The 21,315-nt window shown below is 45.2% G+C and overlaps 2 protein-coding genes across 4 annotated transcripts in view; one reads left to right on the top strand and one right to left on the bottom strand.

Annotated features, from left to right (window-relative positions):
* Positions 1 to 5,099: 5,099 nt before the first annotated feature.
* THAP8 (THAP domain containing 8) lies at positions 5,100 to 15,025 on the bottom strand. The gene is made up of 4 exons (XM_061596399.1): positions 14,749 to 15,025; positions 12,493 to 12,685; positions 8,743 to 9,795; positions 5,100 to 7,648 (listed from the first exon to the last, which is right to left on the bottom strand). The coding sequence occupies exons 1-4, from the start codon at positions 14,829 to 14,831 to the stop codon at positions 7,502 to 7,504; spliced, it is 1,476 nt and encodes a 491-aa protein (XP_061452383.1). The 5' UTR covers positions 14,832 to 15,025; the 3' UTR covers positions 5,100 to 7,501.
* Positions 15,004 to 21,315, top strand: part of WDR62 (WD repeat domain 62) — a 23,595-nt gene continuing 17,283 nt past the window's right edge. For 2 of the 3 annotated variants that reach the window (XM_061596398.1, XM_061596396.1), the window contains exons 1-5: positions 15,603 to 16,454; positions 18,273 to 18,364; positions 19,187 to 19,249; positions 19,757 to 19,814; positions 21,086 to 21,256. In XM_061596398.1, the coding sequence (XP_061452382.1) occupies positions 16,347 to 16,454; positions 18,273 to 18,364; positions 19,187 to 19,249; positions 19,757 to 19,814; positions 21,086 to 21,256 (492 nt within the window). In that variant the 5' untranslated portion in view covers positions 15,603 to 16,346. Of the gene's footprint in view, positions 15,020 to 15,602; positions 16,455 to 18,272; positions 18,365 to 19,186; positions 19,250 to 19,756; positions 19,815 to 21,085; positions 21,257 to 21,315 lie in introns of those variants that run through there. The other variant, XM_061596397.1, reaches the window with a different exon arrangement.

Genomic DNA, 21,315 nt, shown 5'->3' with positions numbered 1-21,315 from the left:
GATGGAGGGTATTCAATGCATCAGCAGTCCAATATCCAGCTTTTCCATCTGGGTGCAGGGACATCCTATAGCCATGATGCAGAGGGATAGCCTCTCTGCGTGCCTGCAGCCCCAGCCATTCTCTAGAACACACTCTAAAACTACCAGCACAAAACTTTCTTCAGCTCCGGGGGGGGGGGGAATGCTCTCCTGAAGAGCTTCAATAACGAAAGGATCTTCCTGGCCCATTTTACCAGTTGCAGGGGCAACTAAATAGGCCCATTGACTACCTGGCCACTCTTACTATCAAAACAAGGACTCATCGGCCACCAAAGTCAGTTCCTCATTCCAAGGTACAGGATTCCAAATCAGGGGCTGGAAAGGTGACCCACAGAAATCATCAGTTCCAACCCCCCATGCTCATAACAATATAATGAGAGCCAGTGTGGTGTAGTGGTTAGTGTTGGACTATGACCTAGGAGACCAGGGTTCAAATCCCCACACAGCCATGAAGCTCACTGGGTGACCTTGGACCAGTCAGTGCCTCTCAGCCTCAGAGGAAGGCAATGGAAAACCACCTCTGAATACCGCTTACCATGAAACCCCTATTTGGGATCGACTTGAAAGGAGTCCATTTCCATTTTTCCATATAAGTGTGTCATAGCTTATCAAGCAGTACAGCTAGGGCTGGACTTCAGGGCTGCTGTCCAGGGCCCCAAAAAACCACCTAGCAGTAGGAAACAAGCCCAGACTTCCGGGAAGGGTTGCTTTGCCTGTGCTGCCTCTGAGTCGAGCTCTCGTCTCAGAAGAAGCTTTTTCAGCTTTAAAATCAGTCAAAACGTTCTTTTTGACTGGTAAAGATTTTCTCCCGGACAGGGAGAAACGTAGAGATTAACCACAAAGCCTGTTTGTGTGGGGAGGACTGGATTTCATTTATTTATGAGAGAAGGTTCAAACTGCAATGCCGGACGGACTTTCATCAAGCTCTAGCTGATTACAGCGACACATTTATCTTTTCTTCAAAGAAAAACGGACTCTAACAGGCAGATAAGCATCCTTCTTTCTATTTTCTTTTTTCACTTGGTTTAAATTGTTGCAGCAAAAAAGAGATTTGTCAATGAATCAGCTGTGAAGAACTTCTGGGTGAGTTATGGCTTTTCTCTTTCACTCACGAAATTAAGGAGGAAAGAAATTGAAAAAGCTTATATTTGTTTTTATTGCAAAAAGCTGTCCTGGAGGTGCATTCTAAAGATACCAACGGAAGAGGGATTTCTATTTCGAGGAGGGGGAAAAAAATTATTATTTTTTTAGTCTATTTCATTTTGACGAATCTGCTTGTTCATGACGCCACTAATTGTTTTGATGTTGGGAACTAAGTTTGTTTTGTATTCCTGAACACATAAAAGATAAGGCAGGCTGTATTGTCTACACTGATGTCAGCAAGCCTGGAATATTAACCCAATTGTGGCTGAAATAATTTTTGTTTCTGTGGTTTTAAGAATGACAACCAGGAAAGTGATTGAGACCATGGAAGAAATTATGTTTCAGAAAATAATGGGTGAGATTGAGATAACGAAACAAACCCTGAGACAGGGTAGACAGGAGATGAAAATTGAATTTAACAAAATGACGCAGGAGCTTAAAGAAATAGGAGATTCTGTGAGAGAGGTGTTTGATGAGATTAGAGATGAGAAAAGAAAAATTAAAGGGAAGCTACAAGCCCTGGAGATTGGAACAAATGTGAAATTGGAAAAAGATTTGGAGTTTATGGATGTTAGAAATAAAGTTTACTGTTTGGAATTCAACATTGTCTCTGAAGAAATTAATGAAGATTTTGGTGGTAAAGTTATCAATGTCTTGGATAATTTTCTGGACTGGAATGATGTGATGGAGCTTGACATAGAACAAATCTATGGAGTTGGCTACAGATATGTGACAGTGGAGAAACTCTTAAGAGATGAGCCAGTGCATTTTGTAAAAAAGAAGAACAGAGATATGACTTTGCAGCAATATTTCAGCAACATATTCAGAATTCTTGACTGGAATGATGTGATGGGGCTTGACATAGAAAAAAATTATGGAATTAACTACAAATATGTGACAATGGAAAAACTTTTAAGGGATGAGCCAGTGCATTTTGTAAAAAAGAAGAGCAGAGATGTGACTTTACAACAATATTTCAGCAACATATTCAGAATTGTGGCAAGGACATATTTGTGATGAGGGAAATTCCCATCAGACTCTTGTTATATGACTATGGCTATGACAGCAAGATCATCATGGGATACTGATAATGGATGAATGGATACTGAAACCACTGGATTTAACAGGACTATTGAAGATGGAAGATGGAATTAATATTGATAATGGAAGAATGGTTATGGAAATTATTGGACCTAACAGATTTGACGAGATGGATTAATCAATATGTTTATTTGGACTATGGCTGTGACAACAAGATTATTATGGGATACTGATAATGGAAGAATGGCTACTGAAATTACTGGACTTAACAGGATTATTGAAGATGGAAGATGGAATTAATACAGATAATGGAAGAATGGCTATTGAAATTATTGGGCCTAACAGATTTGAATTAGATGGATTAAGCGATATGTTTATTTGGAGAAAAATTGAAAGATATCTCTCTCAAGGAATTGAAACCTCTCTTGGACTTTTTGTGGAAAGAATAAAATAACGTTTATGAGATTTGATGATTAATTAAGATAACTACTGGAGGAAAGTGATTTTATAATATAATTTTAGAGACAGGATTGTTATATATTGTAGACCTATAACTGATCTGCAACAAATCGGAAGTCAACATTTTATTTTATTAATTGTTTTTGTTTTGTTTTGTTTTTTGTCTTTGAAAATTTGAATAAAAATTAATGATTAAAAAAAAAAAAGCAGGAGCAAACAAGCCCTGCGTCCGCACCTGGACTGGCAGGGACATACCAGTGTTGGCCCCAGTTGCTACAAGCATCCTTTTCCTTGGTAAAATTAGTCAGGGGACAGCTGCCCAGGCATGTACATAGCTACACAGATACATGGTATTATTTTTACTTTACAAATATATGCCCTTGTTCTGCTACAATATAAAGCTTTTTCCCAAAGTCAAAGAGTTTACCCTCAGGACATCAGAGGCAAACTCCATTTTATGTCCATGCTCCTGATTGAACCACTGTGGAAGTATACAGTATTGTACCTTAAGCAGGGGTGGGCCCCTGCCTAGGACCCTGAAGAGCTGCTTCCAGACAGAGAGGAGAAAAGTGAGATGGACGGGTAGTTTGGGTGCGAGGAGCCCAGAGTGTCCTATTAGCCACTGCTGCAGATGACCAGAGTTTTTGCATTTTTGAGAGAGTGGATCATTTTTATCAGCTTTGCTTTTTCCAAATCATCCAAGACTTTATAAGCCTCTGTTGTGCCCCCATTTAAGCCATACAGTCTTCCTCTGTTGCTTGCTTCAGTTGTCCCAGCCATCTCCCCCTTTACTATGAGGCTTTTGGCAATCTAAATTTTAATGAGTAATACTGGAAGCCAAAAGTGCAACCTTGCACAGCCAGCATTTGGGGAAAGCGATGCAGAAGCCAGATTGCAACTGCTGTGCCCAAACTGACTGAACAGGAGAGCTGGTGCTTTGAGTCTCCAACTAGGGAACAAAGGAGGTTTTGCCAGGAATTCTGTTGGCAGAGAAGCCGAGGAGAATCCATTACCACAAATCAACTTCAGAAGCCTCTACTCAACCCATTCCTCCTCTCCCACTTTTATACACTTGGTGTATATAAAACAGTATGCTTGTAATTAGTATGGGAACAGCACAAAGGGATGGAAGAGCTTTGACTGTGCAGCCATTCAGGGATTAGGCTGTCTCTTTAAGCAGCTGAAAAGGGAACAATAAAATGCCAAGCATCCCTAAGAGGGCAGCATGTGTGGGTGTGAATGTCAGCAAAATAGCCACTGCCCAATAGCAGTGTAGAAATGGTGCAGAAACAGGATGTCTGGTCCATTAGAAAAGCCTTCGCCAACCTGGTGCTCTACAGATGTTTTGGGCTACAGTTTCCATCAGCCCCGGCCGGCTGATGATCGTTGTGGTCCAAAATATCTGGAGGGCAGCTGGTTGGTGAAGGCTGTAGTAGATCATGATCTACAGGGACATTTTTTTTTAATCCTTTTATTAGAACACGCTGTTAACATTCACAATGTGATGCACAAGCTTCAGTGTTACACAGAACTCTTCTGGAGGCTAGATTTTAAAAAAAGATTACAGTCAGTAGTAAAAGATGTTTCTGGAAGATACACCTGAGGAAGTCTCATTCAGGTTCACAAAGCACAATATGAACTTTTAGCTGATCCTAATTAAATTGCGTTTTGCTCTCCCTGTGAATTATGCAGAAACGGGATTTTTTAAAACTGCCATAAAGTTATAAATCACTTTTAATTGTGGCAGTAAGCTGCCCAAAGAAACGTCATTAGACAGTATATAAATATTACAATAAAAGATACATGGGAGGCCTCCCTACTCCTGAACAATAGTGACAGTGACACAATACCCACTTCACCTGCCCTGTAATCCACCATTGCCTTTCTCCAACCTCCAACTAAAACATTCAGAATCACAAAGTTTGAAGAGACCTAAAAAGTTATTTGATTTCCAATAGGATGTCCTAATAGCCAGGGCTGTGGGTATGCTGTGGTAAATAAATTCTTCAGCCCATGTTAACTGTGGGGAAAACAGCTTATTTTGCATAACGTTTTTGGATTTGTTAATCACAGGGAAGGAAGAGTTGTGCAGGTCACTGAGCTCTGCACTTAGCTACTGGAAACTACTAAGCTACACCACTGGCCACCCATTTTTCCAAATCATCTTTGCAGCCAAAAGGGCAACAAAAGCTCCCTGTTTATCTTAAAATGAAAGCAGAGATTTCCTGAAAACTGAATTCTGTACTTAGTGTCACATTCTGTACTCACTAGGTTCCTGCAGAATTCTAACGACCAGCCCAACTTGTGCCATGTTGTCTTTGTTGGGTAGGGAGGATATCCAATGATGGGTATTCAAGTCTTCCACATTTTAATCCAGCCAAAGCCTCAATTTACAGAAGGATTCTCAACGGTTACCCCATTTTTCAACATGTTCCATTTATTATTTTTTAAAGTATTATTTTGGCACTGTTAAAACACACATTATCACTCCCAATGAGGTTCTCCCTCCCCCCTCACCTCTTTCAGCCCATCACCAAGATCTACAATCACAATGTCATTTTTTTGTTTTTGCCTTTTCTCCAATCCCTGGGTTAATTTTCAAGCACAGAGACCCATGTTAAAAAAAAATATTAAAGACTTAATAACAATAAAATATATTTATAACAACATTCACTCACACACACAGCTAAATAACTCTTATTTAGCGGGGAGCTGGGAAGACTGGCTGCCAGTGGACAAAAATATTGTACGAAATGGAAGCCCAAGGTGGAGGAACAGGAGGGCATCCTCAAACCACACGTGTCTGAAAAGAACAAAGCCAGAGGGGAGAAAGACTGAGGGAAGCAGGGAAGACAAGAAGAAGTCAACATTCCTGCAAATCCTGCCTATATTATGTGTGGAGATGGGAACGACTTATGGAAGCAACTTCCATTACTGAGGCAGTCTGCCACTGAAGACCAGTTGCTGGGGGGGCTATTTATCTTCAAGCCCTGCTGGTGGCCTTCCCAGGGGCATCTGATGAGCCACTGGAAGCAGGATGATGGACTAGATGGACCCTCAGGCTGACCCAGCACGGCTCTTACAGTACGATGTAAAAGCATGTGGCAATTGGCCCTTGGTGGGAAATAACAAACCTAGATAAACCAGATATGCCTTTTGCCAAAGCTCTGTTTGAGATCTCTTTCCCCCTACCCCCCCATGTGATTATATCATGTGAAGGGGAGAACTGGGATGAGGCCATTGGCCCTGTCCCGCCTTCCTCATATTCCTGTCGCTGGCGATACCACTTTCCATGTGTTAAAAGGCTCTCCTATGGCCTGTAGAATCCTGACCTTCCAGGGTTCTAAATTGCACGAGATTACGTAAGAACAGGCGTTAAGCCCCCCAAGTTGTAGGCACAGCTAGTGCACTCCTCAACACCACCCCTCTGCCCATCTGAGGAATTTTGATCCCCAAGCAGTGCTTAAGAACTTGAAAACTGGCATATTCCTGCTATCCTGCTCTGACTCACAGAGGCTTTGTTGTCACTGAAGAGAAAAGCTTCGGATCATCAACATTTTGGCAAAGGACATGAAAAGCATGGTATATAAATGATTGTGCATATCCAGTACCTTCCTAAAGTTTACTAAATTAAGACAGTTGATCCAGGTTGCTTCCTTCATCTCCCTCTGCCCTTTGCCTTCAATTGGCTGCGGCCTGCTTGAGCTACCTGACTGAAGAAGAATGTAACAGAAATCATTTTTAAAGAGACCATAAGGAATTGCAATAGTCAACACAAACGCAAGCACTAAATCTGAACCGAGTCAGTAATTACACAATCAATCAAGCAGCTGGATAATTGAAATGATAAAAGTGACTCCCTTTTGAGTACTGGAACTTTAGTATTTCAGTTCTCTGTGGATGATGCCATATTCTTGCATATGATTTCGTATGTGCTGAATACAATCTCATGGTTTCCATCTGGCTTTTGCAGTAGGCAATGCTGGGACTGCCATTCTTTAGGGCCTCTTGAAAATGGTTTGGTTCCATTACATATTCTTCACCAAGGGGTAAACAGTGTGTGTCTTTTATGCTTTTCTTCGCTCTATGAAAAGCTATCTCCCCTCACCACCTGATGGCACCTGCTCTCAGGCACCAGGATTCCTTATGATCCCTCATATGCCCAGGTACAAAGGATCTGTGGGGATGTGCAGCAAAGACCCTGGGCCTCCCGCCTGCCTTAGGGTTAGTGTGGAATGTGATGAGATGCCACTAGTCGCTGCGGTAAGTTATGCTGCAGGTGGGAAGACAGAGGACCACAACACACACACACAGCCCTGAAGCTGAGCCCTTTAGAAAGGCACCTGGGAGGACCCGACAGCCAAGTGCAAGAAGTGCACCTCTCTGAAAAAAAACACAGCAGTTTGGCCACTGAGATGGAACTGGCTCCCAGTCTAGGGTTTGCTAGAAGGGCAATCTGGAAAGGACAGTCTGATGATAATAATGAACTAGGTGACAGCAGCAGCTTCAAGGCTCAGGTGCAGAGGAGGAGGTGAACACACACACAGCCAGTGGTTCATTCCCACAACCAAGACAGTTTTATATACAATTATTTCAGATGGGGGGGAACCTCCCCCAAAGACTTTCCCACAAAATAAGGTGCCGCAGCAATAAGGCCATCACTTATGCAGCCGAAATCAGAAAAGGCCCAGCAGCACCACATCTGTGATTCTTGCAGCGGAAGGGTGCAGGCTCCAGATATCATCTGGACAGATGCCTTCGGCCAAGTCAAACGCAGAGGGGCGGGCTGGCTCCCGATTGCCTTCCACATCCTCCAAGGTTACTGTTCTTCCACATGGATGATGGTCTCGTTTCCCTCTTCCGGCAGCTGGGGCACAGCATAGACCAGCGCCTGGTCACTGTCCTGGCAGATAATGGCTACTGCGCCACCACTCTCGGGCACAATTGTGCTAGACTGCAGGCAGGCCTAGTAAGGTGAGAACAAAGGTGGGGTGTTAAAGGTCCCCAATACCTCATGGTTGTTGGAAATCATGGGAGTGGGATGGGGTGCATCTCTCTCCAACAAACGCAACAACCTACACTGTGTCGCCTCTCTTCTTTCTTCCAAACACTTCCTAAAACCTGTCTTTTCTACGATTCCTTAGGAATCACCCTCAGGCCTCCTCCCCAACAGTAACAATCCCCAAGCATATGTTAACTACATTTGCTGAGGTTCATTCCCTGTTACTTCTTCCGTTCCACTCTTTTCTTGCTTGTCTCCCCCACCAAAACTGAAATGTAAACTTATGTTTCTTGTGGCAGGAATCAGTCATATGTTGCTTTAAAAAGCAAACACAGTATGTAAATAATGATGCTGCATGTGGAAGCTCCACTCTTTTTGCCTGTTGGAGGCTTTGCATAGGCACAGAGATCTTCACCAATGTTTTAGGAACATGGGAGGCTGCCTTATATTGAGTCAGATCATTGGCCTGTCTAGCTTAGCATTACCCACACCAGCAGCCTTCACATTTTTCAGACCCAGATCCGCCTTCAACCCAAGCATGCACTTGGGGATCCATTTCTGAATGTTTTATCATGTATTTGTATGCAATAGTGCTGCCATCGCAACCCACTTAAGATCTGGCCATGACCTGGTAGCGGATCCTAACCCACCAGCTGAAGCCCAATGATCTACATGGCCTGGCAGTGGCTCTCCACCGTTTCAGACAAAGGACGCTCCCAGCCCTACTGAGAGATGCCAGGGATTGAACCTGGGACCTTCTGCATGCAAAGCACGTGCTTTACCGCTATAAGCTATGTTCCTTCCCTTATATCAGGTGTGGGGAACCTGTGGCCCTCCAGATGTTGCTGAACTCCAACTTGTTGCTTGCTGGGGCTGATGGGAACCAAGCCTCTCTCTGTACTTATGAGAATTAGAATTTTTTTCTTTAAAGGGGGGAAAAAGCAGAAGCTGGGAAATCCTGGTAGACCCAATCTCACACCCGTGCATGCGCAAAGTGGCCTCTCAGTCCCCAACTGCTGATGCAGTCCGATGGCACCCATTCCCCCGCGCCAGCTTACCATCTCCAGGAGTTTCAGCTTCTCCTCGGACACCAGGTTCTCCTTCCGCAGCTGCTCCACTACCCCCTCCATGGCTTCCAGCTTGGCACAGTGCCGGCGGTGCCGCTGCTGGAGCACCTTTACCTTCTTCTGCAGGCTCATCACCACTTCCACCAGCTCCGATGTCGTCCCCTCGTACTTGTGGTAGCAATGCTCCTCCAGCTCCTCCACCAGAGACTCGGCGGAGCTCAGCTCTTCCGGCTTCACTTCCTCGGTCGGGGAGGCCTCTGGAGAGGCCTGGTTGGAGACGATGGGGACGGTGGAAACAATGGGAAGGCTGAGGGCGGAGGAGAGCACAGTCTCGGGGGGAGTCACACCCGAAGAGGGGGCTGCTGCAATAGGAGCAGTTGGGATGGTCTCAAAGTAAGCCACCATCTCAGTAGAGGACTCCTGCAGCGAGCTCAGGACGGCGGCGGCGGCGGCGGGGTTGGCCTCCAGAAACGGCTCAATGGAGACATTCTCAATGATGAGGGCCCCCTGTTCTGCTGCCAGTGGTTGATCTCCCACCAGGGCCTGCAACGGCGGCTGATTGGCCGCTGCTGCCACCACCTCACATGGCACCGCGACTTCTGCACAAAATGGCTTGGAGGCCCCCACGGAAGAGCTTGGCATGGCTTCCAGAGCCGACGGTGGCAGCGAGGCCAAGAAATCCACCACCTGTTGGTCCACTGGGTCCGGCAGAGGCTGGCCTGGCACAGCCTCAACTGGGGAAGCCACCGTCAGAGTTACAGCCTTGAGGGGCTCTACGATTTGAACCAAAGGTACCAGGTTCACAGCCCCAACCAGGGACCCTGAAAGGGTATGGAAGTCTAGGTCTGAGGCAGAGGACTGGGTTTCCACATAGATAGGGGCAGCTGCCACACTGGGATCAATGGCTATGGCAAGTGTTTCCAGGGTGCTTGGCTCTGGGTGGTTTATGGCTCGGGGTTCTGGCATGCTCTTCTCCCTGTGGCATTCGAGGATGAGCTTCTTGCCTGGGACATCTGAGGGAGTCCTGGCAGGGTTTTCCCTCTTCTGCAAAAAGTAAAAGCAAGCAAGCAAATAAATAGCTGTCTTTCAAAGATACGGGGTTACCAATCTCTACACCTGACTAGCTACATACATACAACACAGTCTTCGACCTGAAGTTTACAATATAATAGACCTGACACAGAATAAAAAAGGGACATGAAGGAGAATGGAGAAAAAAGCACAACAAACACTGTGGTGGTGCCTTGAAAAAGACGAACAAATTCATTGTAGCATTGAGCTGTACTTAAGACCAAGAATGATGTGCTGGTCCTTTAGGTGCTGCAAGATCCTTTGCTGTTTTTGCTGCAAGAAATGAGCATGGCTACCCCCTGGAAATCGCCAAGCACGAGCTCTTCAAAGAGTTCTGCTGACGTGTCATGGCCTAAATGGAATGGCTTCCCTGGAGCCAGAGGCCAGTTGGCCCCAGCAGAATCGATGGAAGGGACTCCTTGCCTTGCTTCTTCCTCTGCTGCAGGAAGGAACATTCCTAATGGCCCTGTACTCCCGCTTTTTAAAATGGTTATTGTTGACTGCATTGTATTTTATTATGTATTGTATTATTATGTATTGTTGAATTTAATGTTGTACGTCGCCTAGAGTGGTTTCGGCCAGATAGGCGACACAAAAATTAAATGTATTATTATTTATTATTATTATTATTAACCCACATGTAGCTTGCCGGATTGCTGGACTCCTGCAATCCAAGAGCAGGCATGGAACAGTGGTGTAGATCTGAGCTGGGAAGTCCTCAGTGCAAATCTCACCCAGGCCACACACTTAGCAGGCAGCCTTAGGCAAGCCAATCTCTTCTCAGACTCATCATTCCATCTTGACTAGTGCCAATTATCAGGAATACATGGTTGGCCTTTGTTGCAGAAGTTTGCCATCACCTCCAAATCCTATCAATTTCACACTGCACTTCTGCCTCCGAGAATTCTGCAGGAACAGAGCTGATGCTCCTCTGACATGCGGCACTTCAGAAAACAAGACACCTTACTGCGTTTCTGGAAGTCAGCCTAAGATCTGACAAACCCTCCTGCTCTTCCTCCAGGATCGGCAGCAGACCCTTGATAATAATGCTGGCCTGCCACCACAGTGTTTTGTAGGGATTACAGAGAATGTGAACAACTCTGAGCTCTGTCGAAAGTGCTATATAGATGCTAAGTACTGTTATCCAGACTAAGCCACCCATTACAGGAGCCCACAGAGAAAGGGGGAGACCACAGCAGAGAAACCACTCCTATCAGGCTGCAGAACACAGAAAGATGGGAGGAAGGGCCACTCCCTCAGCTCTGCTACCAGACAAGTCCATCGTCCTCTCCTTCAACTGTTTTACATTCAAATTCATTATAATACCTTAAGAAGTGGTGCCTGTTTGCCTCCCGACCCGGATCCCCTTTTCCTTGTATGTTTTGTAATTAAGAACGTAAACCTGTGGCAGGGCCTATTTTGTTTGTTACTGATCTCATGTACGCCACTCTGGAGGCCTTTTCAGATAGAGAGAGGAGAACAGCGCTTTCAATAAATGCACACATTTATACAATACCACAATGAGTAGGGTACAGAGTTTGAGTGACCAAGAACAAAAGCCTGACCGTTCCCTCCTCCAGACTTTTGACCCTCTTCAGTGAGCCTTTCATCTCTTATCTTGTGTAGCTGAGCATTTAGGACATGTGTTTTTAACTGTTTTGCCGTGTTCATAGTGACTATTTCCCTCAAAACAGGCTCACAACGGAGCTTAGACACGGTTCTCTTCAGTGCTATTAATCTGCATTGCAAATCACATGACAAATGTTGTTTACTCTCAGGTCCAAGTCCAAGACGCCGCAAAGATGGAATGTGCAGTAGCCACCAAAGGGATTTTCTAAAAAGCAGAGCATGTCTAACACGGCCCATTAGCATGAATAGGTTGTGGGGGCAAAGAGACATACAGCTCCCCAGTACAAATGGAACTACTGTCTTCAGAAACCTCACCTCCCAACTACTACATAGGGGGAATTTAATATAGGAAGGATATCTGACCATTGCTGTGTCTGAAATTAAACTGGCTGGCTGCTGCGGGTACATGGGCTCTTAAACATGGGTACACGTCTAAGATCATTTAATAACCTTCTGGTACAATGTCATTTCTTCCCCCCCACCCACTATTATCCACCCTGAGCATTTAGGGCAGAACGGGCTCAAAGTCTAAATTCATCTCGTTTAAATGCTACGTTATGGGTGAGGAACCCTTTTCAGCTCAAGGCTCACATTCCTTCATGGGAAACCTCTAGGGTGGGGTGGGAGGGATTCATCTGCTAGTAGTGGGTGTGGTCAGAGGGGAAAATGGGCCAAGCAGTGGGCATGGCACTCACCTTTGTACAGAAGGCAAGATTCCAGCAACACAGAAGTCGGTGCTTTCTACATGCACATCTCTCTGTGCTCCATCCAGGCAAGCAAGAGGCACTGTAACAATTCCAGGACGCTCTAGAGAAAAGCACTCAAGGAGAGGTGTACCCTGCGGTGGGCACAGCCTGGGGAGAGTCCCAAGGGCCAAACAGAGAGGTCTACAGGGCTGCATTTGGTCCCTGGGTCTGGGGTTCCTGACTCCTGGGCTATGTGTTTAGTATACTTATGCATCAGCTCAACAAAAACCTCAGCTTGAAAAATGGCCCACTTCATTCTCAGAGGTACTTTCTTGGCAGGCAGTCACACACTCACCAGCGAGCCATCCGGTGTCTGGAAGATCGTGGGAATGGCGTCAGGCTTCAGGTAGCGCACTCCCCAGCGGTATTCAAAACAGGATGGTGCAAAGTGCTCACTGCACAAGTGCTGATGTTTCGTTGGGACCCACTTTTCTTGGTTCATCTGGGAAAGCCATTGCTGGAGACGTTCGGGGTTGTGCAGAGGAAACCTGCGCAGAGAACAGACAAGAAGCGATTAAATACCAAAATCTAAGTACATGTAGTTGAAATAAATGCATGTTCTCCTCCTGTTTAGCCCACTTCCTTCCCCTTCATCTGCTGTCTTCCTCATTTCTCCTGGGAAGGGGAAGCGTAAGGGGCCATTTGCAAGGAAAGGGTCATAGCTCAGTGGGAGAGCATATGCCTTGTGTGCAGAATTCCAAATTGCCCCCCGGACTCGTTTGTACTGGACACTTTCGAATTCCCTTCCCTTAAATATTAAGACAGGCACCATCTCTGTTTCCATTTTGGCACCTATTGAAGACCTTCCTCTTTCAACAAGCCTTGTAAGTACAGACCTTATCCCAGTCTGCGTCTGTGTTGGAATTGCTTTTAGAGCTGTTTTTAAAGCTGCTATGTTTTGATATGTTTTAAAGTTATTTTGTTTTTTTAAGATATTTTAGAATGTGTTTAATGTTTTTGTTTGCCACCCTGGGCTCCTTCTAGGAGGAAGGTGCGATATAAATTTGTTAAATAAATAATATAAATACAATAAAGAAAAAAACTGTCTCCAGCATCGCCAAGTAGGGCTGAAAATGTCCCCTGCCTGAAACTCTTGCTACCATTCAGTGTAGAGAATACTGAGCTAGATTGACCAATGGTCTGCCTTAATGCAGCTTCTGATGCTGCTAGCTCAGTGGCAGAGCAGAAGGTCACAGGTTCAGTCCCCAGCAGCATCTTCAGATAGGGCTGCAAGAGATTCCCTGTCTGAAACCCATGAGAGCCACTGGCAATCTGTGTAGACAATATTGAGCTGGCTGGACCTATGTCTGACTTGGTAAAAGGCAGCTTCCTATTTTCTTTTTCAGGCATGTAGGCCTCTTGGGGCAGGGAACCTGTCCTTTCCCTCTTTGTAAAGCACTGTGCACAGGAATAGTGTTAAATAAATAAATATTCTGACTCGCTTAAGCAGCCTTTCACTGAAAGCTGATGTAGACTGGTGTGAGCCACCCTCATTTACAAGGAACATATAGCTCAAGAGTAAAATGGGATAAGAACCGTAATCGAATCTCCCATCTCTTTGAATTTATTTTAAAAGCAGCCATGTAGTGTGTTAATTGTGACCAAGATCAGAATCACAGCTCTGGGGGCAAGGGGTTATTGCTTTCCTGCCTCTCTGTTTCACCCAGTGTAACGCTCCCCCTGACATTTCCCACTGGGAAAATGAGGAGGAAGATTTACATTGGGCAAAGAGCACTGGGGCGGGGAGGGGGGCAGCTCTGAGAATGGTTGCCCCAGTGCTGCTGATAGCACAATCCAACCCCATCCTCCTCTTTTAAAAGAAATGTAAAAGAAGTAGGATCTCCTATCTCCAAGACATCTCCTCAAGTTTGGCCTGTATCCTACTTATATCAATCAGACATTGAATTCAGGAACCTTAACAACTAACGCAACAGTCCCCTTTGTTCGAGACTTAAAAGGAGATGACCAGTGGAGCAAAGGGATCAGGAGACTGTCCCACAAAGATGTTTTCTGATAAGGAGGGAGGAACCTCTTCTTACTCCAACACCTCAAGGTAACATCCCACGTTTGAAGCTCTACAAGCAAACGGCTAAATGGTAGCAATAACTCATCCTGATTTCTTCTGTAACGAGTGACACCCAAAGCTGCTTGCAAAGTACACCACACTGTTCCAAAGCATTACAAAAGGGCCAGGCAAAGGTGATGCTAGGCAAACAAGCAGCAGAGCGCCTTACGCTCAAGCTAGCAGCTCGATACACTGTCGTCTAAGGAACCACCCCACCCCACAGCTCCCTGCGGCCCACCCCTCGCCCCCTGCGGTTGGCACCCTCCACATTTCCTTGGCTGCCCGACGCCCAAGGGGGTGCAAGGCGCTATACGCGCGTACGGGAAGAGCAGTCCCGGCTCTGCACCGACCGGGGGAGCTTTGTTCCAGGTGCCTCTCCACAGGAGTAGCTCCTCGTAACATCACAACGCTCCCCCGTGACATCACAACCATTCCATCCCAGGGACGTGGCGTGACATCACGTTCCCCCACGAAAGTTAAACTGACTTGTAGAAACTGAGGCGCTGGTTGTCCGGCCGGGGCTGCCCCGCGGAGTTGGAGCAGTTGGGCGCCCGGCAATACTTGGTCATCGTCGCCCGCTCCGTCGACGGCTCGCCCCGGCCTGCGCAGTGACAAACACCTGTGGAAACCGAGCACAGCCCAGCCGCACCGACTCCAACGCACGTTTGTTGACGCCGCGACGTCAGAGCTGCCCGCTTCCCCCCTTTCTTTTTTTGTTCCGGGCTCTTCCTCTCAGGCCTTGCGCACGCGCAGTCGGGTAAGGTGAAGCTAACATCCGGGTCATTTTGGATTTCAGTCGCGAGCGGGCGGGACTATAGAGATAGGAAAACGAGAGAGTGCCGACTCTACAGTTCATTGGCGAGTAGAGTATCTCCCTCTCCCCCCCCAATAAACAAAAATCTAAATAAGGTGTATTTTCTGAGGTCTCATTGCGTGTGGGAAATTTGAGTTAAAGAAATATGAAAAGCTTTTTTAAAAAGTGTACGTTTCCTACGAAATTATTATTTTATTTACTAAATTTATATCCCACCACGAAATAAGACCTGAGTTAGATAAAGAGCTTCTATTTTCGCTGCTGTTTTTTTTTGTGTGTGTGTGGGGTCGGAGAAGGGTTTTGCTGCTGTTGCTCAGTTATTTCTGTATTAAATTCCTGAGTTTTGCATGCTTTCTGACTTGGCAGCTGCCATTTGTTGCCCTCCCGGGGGGACAAAACAGTCCAAAATTGGCGTCCAGTGCCAACCCGGGAGCTGGAAACCACGTGTGACTCTCAATTTATTAAAACTCACAAGAGGCAACGCCATGAAACGTAGAGTATATATTTAAAATAGGCAAACATTAAAGAGTCCTCTGCTAGCTTCCAGGATAAGCTTTGAAAGGACTGGCTGCTATTGAATTCAGTGGGACTTACTTCTCTTTCTGGACTTGCTCTCTTAAGGAATTTATTGCAGCACCGGTGTATGTGTTCTAGAGTCCGTTTCAGCAGGTGAAACAGCTTTAACATAGACTCGTAGAATTGGAAGGGACCTATAAGGCCATCTAGTCCAACCCCCTGCTCAATACAGGAATCCAATTTACAGCATCCGCGACAGGCAGCTGTCCAGCTGCCTCTTGAACGTCTCCAGGGTTGGAGAGCCCACCAACTCATGGGTCCCGTTTTCATATCGCTCTAACATTTAGGAAGTTTTTCCTGAGGTTCAGATGTTATTTCCTCCTGTAGTTCGAGATGTTTTTCTATCGACAGTTGCGTGATTTATCACAGCTGGAACAGGTTTTCTTAATTTATTATTAATAACAATGATAATGAATTTTTACAATTAAAATTATTGTGCGGGGCGAAGACAGACTCGAACGAACACCCGAGTGAAGGGGCGGGGCCTTCTCATTGGCTAAGCCGACAGATGCCTTCGAAGCGGAAGGCCGTTGGCTGCACTTAGCGGTGACTGACGGCGATACACAGCCAATGGCAGAGCAGTGGCGGTTTTCCGCGCGCAGTTTGGGACGGTTACGCCACCGGTGGAAAGGAGAGCGCGGCGCTGAGGGAAGGACCGGTGGAGGCTTAGCGGCAGCTTGAAGGCCCACGAGAGATGGCCGATGGAGGCGGATTTTATACGCGAGTGCTGGGCTCCGGCGCAGACTCGCCGCCACTCCTCAGCCTGAGGCGAAGGTCGAAACTCAAGTGGCCAGAGGAGGCGGTGAGAGGGGGTGTGGCCAACAAGCCGGGAGGGGTGGGCGCGTCTGAAGATGGGCGGGGCTAGTTGGAAAGCCGCAGGAAGGCGAGAGACAGCGTTCGAAGGGGTGGAGTTTGGAGGATCTGTAGGCGTGGTTAGGCGGTGTTGGCGGGTGGGGTTAAAGCGTAAACATAAGAAGAGCCTATTGGATCGGACTAATGGCCCGTTGGTCCAGCATCCTGTTCCCACAGTGGACAAGCAGATGCTCCGATGGGAAGCCCACAAGCAGGACCTGAGCGCAAGAGCACTGTTCCCTACTGTGGTTTTCCAGCAACTGACATTCGAAAGCATATTGTGTCCGCCTGTGGAGGCAAAGCACAGCCCTTGTGGTGGCTAGTAGCCACTCATAGCCTTTTGCGCCACGTATTCAGCTAATGCTCATTTAAAGCCATCCAAGTTGATGGCCATCACTGCCTCCTGTGGGAGCGAATCCCATACTTTGAATGATGCGCTGTGTGAAAAAATCTTTTCTTTTGTCTGTCCTGAATCTAAACTTGTGATATCCGCAAGTTCTAGTGTTATGAGATAGGGAGAAAAGCTTTGCGCTGTCTACTTTCTCCATGCCTTGCATAACGTTATACTCTTCTGTCATGTCACCTGAGCAATAGCGACACTTCTGGGATCTGCTCCCTTACCCCATGAGTCTCAACTGTAGCACAGGCTGCTTTGAAGGAATTAGTTCCTCTTTCAGAATTATTTCTCTGCCCATTGAATCAGATATGTAGGTGTTATATGCTGCATTTGATCTCCCTGCTTTGAGGGACATGGACTGGATGCGTCCATCTTGGTGGGTTCCTTTTTTGAGATATATTTTATTGCTCCTACCTGGAGATGCCGGAGATTGACTCTGGGGACATTCTGCATGTATCAGTAATGCTTGTTACTTGATCGATGTAAACTTTAAATAAACCATGTTTTAACAATGTAATCAGTAATGTTCATGTACAGTATTAAAAACCAGTTAGAACAGCTCCACAATTTTACTTGTACTGTAGATATAAAAATATTAAAAAGCAAACTTCTGGTGTATCTTTTTCTTCAGCTCATGAACAGCGAGGGTTCGGGTGCATTTGGTTCCATACTGTTCTTTAGGGCTGCCATGAAGACTTCTGTGCCTTTAACAGCAGTGTGACATGCAGAAATTCAGTCGACATTAACTTTTCTCATCACTAGAAATAAAAGCCCTGCTGGATCCATCTAGTTCAGCATCTTGTTAAGTAGATGTTTCTGGGCCACCTAGAAGCAGGGCATGAAAGTGACAGTTTTTCCCTCCTGTTGTTCTCCAGAAATTGGTGTAGAGTTGTATTCTTATTCTGAAGTTGAAGGTTGCATATTGCCATTATGATTAATGGCATTGACATATGAATACCAGGGAAAGCCTCAGGCTGAATTTCTGCTTGTTGTTAAACATGAAAAATAACTATACTTAACTATACTAAAAGACACAACCTCTTTTCTTGCTTTCAGGGTGAGTGTGTATGGATACTGATACTAAGGCAGTATGTGTCTGAATGCCAGTTGTCAAAATTGCAGGAGGACAGAGAGAGCTCTGGTACTCAGGTCCTGCTTGTGGGCTTCCCAAAGACACTGGGCCGTTGGCCTGATTCAGCAGGCTCTTCTTATGTGCTGAGGCCTGCTGGCCCAGTCAGAATGTTGGGCAGGGCAGAGCAAACACTTGCTTCTTGCTCTGGTTTCCCTTTGGATGTTCACATCATCCCAGACAGATCATAGATTTATATGTGCTAATAGATGTTACTGTTTTCTTTGCCTTGTTTTGGATAGGTTATGCTTGAGAAAGTGTTGGGAATAACTACTCAGACCAGCAGTGCTTTAACTTGTGACCCAAACACAGGGCAGATAGCGTATCCAACAGGGTAAGTGCTTTGTCATAGTGGTCATATAGCTAGAAAGTTAGTGGCCAGGTGCTCAGTAAAACTGATGGTTCAAACAAATAAGCTGTGCTATGTATTGCAAGGGATATTTGTTTGCAAATTTTATTGGGGGTTGGGGGAGATTTTTGTGGTCTTAAATATGGCAATTGATTAGATCCATAAGCAGAAGTCATTGCTGTGGTATGTGTCGATTATCCTCTGCATGCCTATACACTAATATTCTATAAGTTGTGTTGCGAGAGGGGAAGGGAGTTTGTGACCTGTCATATTGGCCTCATTTGCACATAATACTAAACCATACTTAGTGCTACAGGAGTAATCCTGGACCATCCTCGGGCTTGGATGGTTCCCCTTTCCTCTCCTCCTTTGGTACAGCTATGAGGAAGTGACTAGAAGGATTTGATTCCATTTTCTGTGAAATATGGTTGTTGTCATGTCTGAACTAGGAACTGTGATAGATTTTAGCTATGGTTTATTTGAACAATCCAGAATTATAAAACCAGTTTGAAGGTGGCTTGTTTGGTCAAACTAGCTAAAACAAGCCTGGTTCAGATGGAATAAACTATTGTTAGTTTCAAACAAGAGGCAAATGCTTCGACTTTCCTCCTTGAGACTGTGCTGGAGAGGGAAGGAGGAGGGCACAAACCCAAGGAGCAAAGATGGCAGCGATGCTGAACAGCTTTTGTATATGAGTATTCCCCTCCTCTAGGAACATTTTTCTAGGCTCTAAATGTTAATCACTTTGCCCCATTTCCAGTCTGAGGAAATTCTTCCACATGTAAATGTCTTGATCTTTCTTTCCAGATGTGTGGTTGTGATTTTAAATCCTCAGAAGAATAAACAGAAGCATATTTTTAATACTGCTAGGTAATGTATATGTGCATTTTCATATCACTCTTGATAGTTTGCATGCTTTTACTCCAAAAGTTGCTGCTTGGATGTAGATTCCTGACAAAGTATGTATGAGTGCAGCGTATTGATAAAGATTTCCCAGACGATAGAACATTTTCTATGTTGTTTCATTAATCAGTTTATTGGTTTTGACCTATGAAGTGGCTAATTGGAAAAAAATGGTTAATCATCAACAAGAACAGATGCATGGGGTGGAATATGACTTTAAAGTGCCAGAGGTTTAAGGGTTCTTTGTTGTCTCCTTTCTAGAATTAAGAACTTAATTTTGGCAAAAGCTTTTGTGAACTAGAGCCTAAAATGTATCATGCATTTGAAAAACTGGGCTCTAGTCCACACACATTTTTTTCTACAATAAATGTTTGTTGTTTTTGCTGTAATAGGCTGACATGACTATTCTTTGGAAATCATTTTTGTGAAGAGAGAAAATGGAACTGTGTTTTTTTTCCCCTTTCCCACTTTTAGGAAAACTGTGAGTGCTGTATCTTTTTCTCCTGATGGGAAATACATTGTAACTGGTGAGGTGAGTTTTGTGTTATAAATCATGAAATTATTATAAATCATGCATAAATCGTACACACAAAGAATGTAAAAGTCTTAAAGGTCTAGAGATACAAGATAGGTGCTAATACGTTTTTCAAGTCCACGTTTATCACTTGTAACTTGTGGCAATGTCTAGAATTCCCCTTTAGCAAGAGATCTACATCTTGACCAAAGCAGTTACTATCTTCTTTTTTTCTTACTAGCCAGTAACTGCTAAGAATATATAAAGAGGCATCCTTGTTGTCTTAAATATGGCAGGCACAGGCCATCACAAAATACTGAAATACGAGAGATTAGGATTAAAATGCCAGTTTAAGATGTAAGGTCTAGGTGCATAGTACGATTTCATGTTGTGTTTTAAAAATGACTTAATTAGGCATTCTAGCCATCTCCTTGTGCTGGATGTTTCCAGTGTGCTTCCTTCCACATACCTAAATGGTTCCTCCCTTCTTAGAGCTCATTGTAAAGCAGCACAGATAGTAGTTGTGTAAGAATATGCCAGTAATAACTACAGTAACAACAATGTGCAGAGCAGACTATAACTATCCTATGGGTATTTCATGAGGGGGATAGTAGAACATTGAGGTCAGAAGGTAGCACCTCTCTTTAAGACTAGAAACTAGCCACATCTCCAATGTTTTGCATTTGAATCTTGCTCATTTTATCCCACTCTTCAGCCAAAGAAGGTTTACAGAGGCTCAGAATCTAAGAGACATGACACAAATGGAAAGGGACTGGGGATTGTAGACTCAGATATACTAAGGCTACATCCACACCATAAGTTTAAAGCACATGGCTTCTCCCAAAGAATCCTGGGAGCTGCTTTGTTAAAGGTGCTGAGAATTGCAGCTTGGTGAAAGGTAAACTACAGTTCCCAGGATTCTTTGGGGGAAGCCATGTATTTTAAACGTGCTTTAAATATATGTTGTGTATGCAGCCTAATTCTTAAGAGATCTTGGAGAGAACAGCAGGAATGGGGAAAAAATGGAGAGAAACCAAACGTTGCTGGTTTTTCAGCAAAGCCCTGCTGTGTCATGTCTCCTCTAGCCTGATGGAACAGCCGGTGTAGATGGCAGTTGATGGAGGAAGTAGCCTGAGGCAGCTGGTCTCTTTGCAGGACCTCTCCATTGGCTCCGCTATTTTGCCTCTCTCCCCCTCTCCTAGCCTGATGAAATTAGGGTTAGCCGTAGCCCAGACTGAAGCCCTGCACCAAGCACTGTTATGGGTTTCCTCATTTCCTTGTTCCTGCAGAATGGGCACAGGCCGGCAGTCCGAGTGTGGGACACTGAAGAGAAGACTCAAGTGTCAGAGCTCCATGGCCATAAGCATGGCGTGGCATGTGTGGCCTTTTCTCCCAACATGAAGTACCTTGTCTCGGTGGGATATCCGCATGACATGATTGTCAATGTGTGGGACTGGAAGGTAAGAACTGCTGTGTGGGACCGATGGGCTCATAACCGCTGTCACATTCAAGGGCAGGA

This window comes from Rhineura floridana, chromosome 15, assembly GCF_030035675.1.
Source record: "Rhineura floridana isolate rRhiFlo1 chromosome 15, rRhiFlo1.hap2, whole genome shotgun sequence".
Lineage (NCBI taxonomy): Eukaryota > Metazoa > Chordata > Lepidosauria > Squamata > Rhineuridae > Rhineura > Rhineura floridana.
Note: the sequence above shows the minus strand (reverse complement) of the source record. Positions and strands in the feature narration are given on the sequence as shown.

Coding starts and splice junctions, on each gene's coding strand:
- THAP8 (XM_061596399.1), bottom strand. CDS start 14,831: ATGACCAAGTATTGCCGGGCGCCCAACTGCTCCAACTCCGCGGGGCAG. Junction 9,796..12,492: donor AGACACCGGATGGCTCGCTG/GTGAGTGTGTGA, acceptor TACTTTTTGCAG/AAGAGGGAAAACCCTGCCAG. Junction 7,649..8,742: donor AGCTGAAACTCCTGGAGATG/GTAAGCTGGCGC, acceptor TCACCTTACTAG/GCCTGCCTGCAGTCTAGCAC.